General features: G+C 39.0%; 1 protein-coding gene across 1 annotated transcript in view; it reads right to left on the bottom strand.

Moving 5' to 3' along the window:
- Positions 1-1996: 1996 nt before the first annotated feature.
- The window catches only part of Pibf1 (progesterone immunomodulatory binding factor 1), a 239713-nt gene continuing 234671 nt past the window's right edge, over positions 1997-7038 (bottom strand). Inside the window, exon 18 of the mRNA XM_026398092.2 lies at positions 1997-2250. Within this exon, the coding sequence (XP_026253877.1) occupies positions 2200-2250 (51 nt within the window). The 3' untranslated portion in view covers positions 1997-2199. The remainder of the gene's footprint in view (positions 2251-7038) is intronic.

The following is a 7038-nucleotide window of genomic DNA, read 5'->3' as shown; positions in this document are numbered from 1 at the left end:
TCACTGCAGGTAGGTAGGAGGCAGGGATAGGTAACCAAGCATGAGAGAGACACTGCATTATTGGGAAGAGTATGGGCATTGGAATTCGGCACACTCAGTTCAAATCCCCTTCTGCTTATTATGTGTCTGATCTTGAGCCATTAAACTACTCTTGAGCCTCAGTTTTGTTTTTATTTAAAAAATGAAGATGATGCTTACTTGGCAGAAGTACTATGAAAATTAAATAGAGTAAGTAGTAGAAAACATGAAACACAGCAACTGGATGTGGAATGAACTTTATAATAATAGTAGTTATTATTATATTATACTACCATTATTATAAAGTTCATTCCAGCCTTAGCCTCCTTAGTCTCTGGGATTACAGGTGTGCACCACTGTGCTCAACTCAAGGACATTTTTGATCTGTCAAAACTGGGGTTGTAGATTGGAGTGCTACTGGCTTCTATGGAGAAGGCCAGGGATGATGCTAAACATCTCACAGTTTGTAGGACTGCCTTCCACTCCCATCTGAGAGAGAAATAATAATCCAGTCCAAAATGTTAATAGTGTTTGAGAAAACCTGGTATGCATGTTAAATATAAAGTATAGGAGGTCATGATTTTGGACTAAGCTAAGGCCCCCACAGAGGAGACTAAAGATCAAAATAGAGTCACACAAACTAAAGTTTCAGGTCATCAATCGAAACCAAGTTGTTATCTGCCCTTCCAAGAAATCAGATAAAAACAAAATTTCCCTAAGGGGTCAGTTTCAATGTCCATGATAATAAACTTCCCTCTGTGTTAATCCTTACAGGAAAAATAGTAACCTGATGTTAACCAACCAGTGATTGTTGTTATTATTATTAGGCACTTTGGATTAAACCCAGGGCCTTGTACATGCTCAACAGGTTCTCCACCCCTGAGCTACACTCCTAGGCCAAAAAGTAATTTAAACGAAAGACCAATCCATTTTTTTTGTTCTTTGTTTCTGCTTTCTTCAGTCCTTTTCTAGCTTTAAAACCAAGGTTTTCTACTCTGCTTTTTGAAATACTAATTATATGGAATGGAGTGTTCTACAATAACAAAGGCAATTAAGATCTTTAAATGAGGGCTGGAGATGTAGCTCAATGGTAGAGTGATTACCTAATATGCACAGGCCCTGGGTTTAATACACAGCACCAAAAAAAAAAAAAAAGATGTTTAAATTTGTTATCATTTTGTCTTTTAACAGATCTGTTTATCCATCTAAAATTATATTTTTTAGGTTGGGCATGTAGCTAAGTGATAAAACACTTGCCTAGTGTGCTTAAAGCCCTGGTTCAATCTCTAGCACTACAAAGAAAAAAAAAATGACATTTTTGTTTTCTTTCTTTTGCCTCCCTCCTTTTATTTATTGGTTTACTTATTTTTTGTTGGTGCTCCCTTCTTTTAAATTATAAGACATCAATGAGAAATGGAACATATTTTATGCAAGACAAAAAAATTGTATTGATTTCTTTTCTCACTGAACATTTAATTGGTCAATACTGCATCTGGAGCAGCAGTGTTATGATTGATGTTACAAAAGAGACTTTCTACTAGACTTTTACTTCACCAGTAGCAGAGTTTCTGCCACATTTTATTGTTTGATAATAAGAAATATGAAAAAAACAAAACCAATACTAAGCCCAAAGGAGAATCAGCAATTCATATCCACCTACGTGGATCATTAAAAAAATCTGAAGTGCTTGTGAAGTAGACTTCACAAATGATTCTTAGCTGTTAAAAATGTAAGGTGTCTCTATATTTGTGTTATGATATTTAAATGAGGAATTTATTTAGTCTGGAAAATTTACTCACCAAAATATTTATAAGCCACACACTTAAAATGAACATTTATGAAAGCTCCAAAATCTAAATCATAAGATGTTTATTTTGTAACAAAATAGATAAAATCAAATATAAAGCATATTATTGTTTGTACTTTATACATTTTGATTATGCTAAAATTTGTTAATTTAACATTAGTTATAGTCAACATTAAATCACTTATTTAAAAAAATTCCAAGTACATTATTAAGATGAACTTCTTTCTCATCAGAAAAAGAACTTCAGGAGTAAATAATGATATATCCACATAGTCAATCCAAAACATCCTCAGGTTTTGGCTGTGGGTTTGGCTCAGTGGTACAGCGCTTGCCTAGCAGGAAGCCTTGGGTTTGGTCCCCAGCAGCAGAAAACACTAGGTCTTCATCTTTTGTTTCTTAGACCATTCAGGTGCTTCCTTTTTAGTCTGAAAAGAAGAAAAAGAAAATGAAATAAAATGTTTACAAGTAGGACAAGAAAGGCAATTTAGAGAACTAGGTACCTATACCCATTGGGGCCCTTTTTATGTAAACCATAGAACTACTTTTCTTGGTTCAGAAGGACATTTAAGAGCAAAGGTTTTGCCCTTTGTCAGAAATAATCCTACCTGGTAGATAAGTAAGAAAACTAAACATTGGAGGCTGAGGTAGGTGGAATCTCAAGTTCAAAGCCAGCTTCAGCTACTTAGTGACTACCCAGATCCTGTCTCTAATTAAAAAAAAAAAAAGGACTGGGGCTATAGCCCCGGTGGGAAGAAAGTACACATTAAATTGAATTTGTTTATATATATATATTTGGTACAGGGATTGAGATCAGGGCATGTTCTGAACCACTGAGTCACATTCCCAGCTCTATTTTTTTTTTTTTTTTAAGAAAGAGAGAGAGAGAGAATTTTTAATATTTATTTTTTAGTTTTCGGCGGACACAACATCTTTGTTGGTATGTGGTGCTGAGGATCAAACCCGGGCCGCAGGCATGCCAGGCGAGCGTGCTACCACTTGAGCCACATCCCCAGCCCCCCAGCTCTATTTTGTATTTTATTTAGGGACAGGGTCTCACTTAACACCTCGCTTAACACCTCGCTTTTGCTTAGGCTGGCTTTGTACTTTCCATCCTTCTGCCTCCTGAGCCTCTGGGATTATAGGCAAGGACCAGCACACTCGGATCACACTGAAGTTTTTTGGTTCAAACAATATATTCTACAGGGTGGGGACATGGCTCTGTGGTAGAGTGCTTGCCCAGCATGCATGAGGCCTCGGGTTCAATCCCCAGCACTGCAAAAACCTAACATAAAACTTTTCATATCCTGCTGAGGTGGCTATTTATGAACTGATTCTACATTCAGAGTGACTTATAAAAAGAACAAAACCCTGGCTGGGGATGTAGGTCAGTGGTAGAGCACCTAGTATGAGGCCCAGGGTTTAATCCCGAACACTGAAAACAAAACAAAACAAAACAAAACAACAAACAAACCTATTAAGGACACAACTCTCTGGCTCTCTCCTTTATACAGACATGACTATTCATTCAGTCAATATATATTTACTGAAGAATTGCTATATTCCAATTATCATATTTTAAATCTTTTCAGTTACTAAGCACTTACTAAAGTACTTCTCGGGTTTATTGCTTAATCATTTTAGTATAAAAACAACCAGGCTGTAAAGAAAGAAAAAAAACAGTCCAGGTGCAGTGGCACATGCTAGTAATTGTAATGGCTCAGGGGGCAGAGGCAGAGGCAGGAGGATTGCAAGTTTAAAGCCAATCTCAACAACTTATCCAGGCCCTAAGCAACTTACTGAGACCCTGTCTCAAAATAAAAAACAAAAAGTGGGCAGGGGATGTAGCTAAGGCATTAAGGGTTCCTAGGTTCCATCCCTGGAAACAAACAGGAAACAAAGGAGAGGCTTTGGGTACAGCTCAGTTGGCAGAGTGCTTGCCTCACAGGCACAAGGCCCTGGGTTCCTCTGTGCTCCTCTCCCCTCATACCTTCAATTTAAGCCACAAATACATTGATGTAAATTAGAAATATCAGATCCCTCTGGTATCCTCTCTCTCTTTCTGTGCTGCCATAAGCTGAGGAGTTTTTGTCTCCCAGGCCCTTCCACGAGGATGTTCTTCCCTTTCACCTCAGGCCCAGAGTAATGGAGCTGGCTGACTGTGGACTGAACCTCTGAAACCGTGAGCCTGAAGTAAACTTTTCCTCTGCTCTTATCAGGTATTTTGGTCACAACTAACATAGACATATATACTTTATGGTACCACACAAAATAATTTCACTAATCTTAAAAATCGCTCAGATTCTTAGATCTATGTTCATGAGAGGTATTGGTCTGTAGTTTTTTAGGCAAATTTCTTTTCTTTCTTTCTTTCTTTCTTTCTTTATGGTTTTGAGGATCAAACTCAGGCCCTCACCTATAGACCCTGGTCTGTAGTTTCTATAGTTTGCTTTTGTTTTTTCCTTTTGTGGCACTGGGAATTGAATGCAGGGCTTCATGGATACTAGGTAAGGGCTTTACCAAGGAGCAACATCCCAGCCCTGGTCTATAGTTTTCCTTTTGCAGTAATATCTTTATCTGCTTTCTGTTATTAAGTTAAGGCTGGCCTTATAAAATAAGTTGTGAAGTATTCCCTTTGTTTTTATCACTTGAAAGAGACTGTAGAGAATTGGTATAATTTCTTCCATAAATTAATTCAATAGTGAACCCATTTGGGTTTGGGGTTGACTCAACTTTTTTAATAAAAATGAGATCATTCAGTTTGTCTGTTTCTTCCTGTGTGAGTTGTGGCAGATTGCGTCTTTGAAGGAACTGGTCCATTTCTTCTGGCTGTCAAATTTGTGGTCACAGGGGCTGGGGATGTGGCTCAAGCGGTAGCCCACTCGCCTGGCACGCGTTGTAAAGGTACTGCGAACCGTCGGAGGGAGAGACCACCCAAGAGACTGACTCCATGCAATTGGCAAAAGGGGATATTTATTGGGATCCATTCCAGCGCGCTGGGACTCTGTGCTCACTCAAGAAGGGAGAGCAGCCCAGAGCCCAGAGCAAAGGTCAAGCAGAGCTTAAGTACACTTTTTGGAGAGGGCGGTGGGCTTTGCATACATCAGAACAAATCATCATGAGGCGTGGGGAAATTGAACAACAACTCTGAGACGTGATTGGCACATTCATTGGTGGGAACAGATCGGGCGGGGGTGATTGGTCATTCGTAAGCGGGTTACACATTCAAACTGATTGGTCCAGGCCCTGTGACAAACTGCACAGGGCCCTAGGCTAAATGGCCAGTAGGGTGTTGTCTTAACTATCTCAGGAATCTGGGTGTAACAGAGGAACTTAATAATACCTAATCTTTTACATTCAAGCTTTCCAGCTTAGAAACTTTACCCTTTCAGCGTGCGACCCGGGTTCGATCCTCAGCACCACATACAAAGACGTTGTGTCCGCCAAAATAAATAAATAAATAAATTAAAAAAAAAAACAAATTTGTGGTCACAAACTTGGTGTGGTAGTACATGCCTATAATCCTAGTGACTCAGGAGGCTGAGGCTGGAGGATTCCAAGTTGGAGGCCAGTCTGAGCAACTTAGACCTGTTTCAAAATTAAAAAAATAAAAAGGGCGGGGCATGTAGTTCAGTGATAGAACACCCAGTTTAATCCCTTCTGCAATCTGCATTTGGGGTAAAATTGGGAGTTCATAACCCACTTCAATCTAATGTATGAAATATGATATGTCATGAGCTTTGTAATGTTGTGAACAACCAATAAAAAAAATAATAAAAAAAAAAAGAAAAAAAATTGTGGGCAAAGAGTTGTGCATAATTATTCCTTTACTGTCTTTGAAAATGTCTATGTGATTGTATAGTAATACTCCCTTTTCATTTCTGATTGCAATTTGTGTCCCCTTTTTCTTAGTTAGCTTGTAGTATAGTTTGAATCTGGAGTGTCCTTCAGATCCATGTATTAATAGCTTAGTCCCCAACTTGGCACTATTGGGAGTTGGTTGTAACTTTTTTTTTACAGTGTTAGGGAATGAATCTGGGGTCTTTCATGTGTTAGGCAAGTGCTCCACCACAGGGTTACATCCTGAACCTTAACTGTTTTAATTCTATTTTTTTGTGTGCTGGGGATCGAACTCAGGGCCTCATCTCTGAACTACTTCCTAGTCCTATTTCCCTCTTCTTTATTTTTAGGTGGGGTGGAGTACCAGGGATTGAACCCAGGAACACTTAACCACTCAGCCACATACCCAGACAGGGTCTTGCTAAGTTGCTTAGTGCCACACTAAGTTGCTGAGCCTGGCTTTGAACTTGTGATCCTCCTGCCTCAGCCTCCTGAGTTGCTGGGATTATAGTCATGCGCCACCACATTTAAAAACAGATGTTTTTTAGAAGAGCAATGGACCCATCTAAAAATGACATATATTACTCTCCTTGCTGCTAGGAGGGGTCATGTGACTAAGTTCTGACCAATGGAATACAAACTGAGATGTTAGGCAGAATTTATGGGATATTCAGTCTCTTGCTTCCAGCTTAGACTGCAAATGTGATGCTTGAGGCTACAGCAAGTATACTGTAATTTAAAAAGTGGAAGCCACAAACCAAGGACTGCTGAAAAGAAAAGTAGAGACCTAGGTCTCTGATGACTTATAGGGCCAGAAACTAGTTTTGAAATGCTTATCCCAGGTCTTTGTTCAAGAGACTGAACACTTTGCTAAAGCTGTTGAATATTCTATCTCTGAGTTATATCTCCAGCCCTTTTTATTTTGAGATGGGGTCATGACAAATTGCCCAGGCTGGCCACAAATTTATGATCCTCTTGTTTCAGCCTCCACAACACCTGGCATTATAGGTGTCTGCCACTGGCTCCAGCTAATTTTTTAATAGCAAAACAGGTTTTCAGTAGAATCTGTTTTTACTTATTACAATCTTCTATTTAAAGCTTCCTCAATATTATAAGATGATGATTGGATCTAGAAAAGTGTAGCTGCTCAAAAACTTTGAGCTGTGCTCTTATTTCCTTCAGGTCTTGCCTTAAGAATCACCTTCTCAGGCTGGGGATGTGGCTCAAGCGGTAGCGCGCTCACCTGGCATGCGTGCGGCCCAGGTTCGATCCTCAGTTTGTACTATGTACAAACAAAGATGTTGTGTCTGCCGAAAACTAAATAATAAATATTAAAATTCTCTCTCTCTCTCTCTTTAAAAAAAAAAAAAAGAATC

This window comes from Urocitellus parryii, chromosome 2 (assembly GCF_045843805.1).
Source record: "Urocitellus parryii isolate mUroPar1 chromosome 2, mUroPar1.hap1, whole genome shotgun sequence".
NCBI classification, from domain to species: Eukaryota; Metazoa; Chordata; class Mammalia; order Rodentia; family Sciuridae; genus Urocitellus; species Urocitellus parryii.
This window is presented reverse-complemented; position numbering and strand designations above follow the sequence as displayed.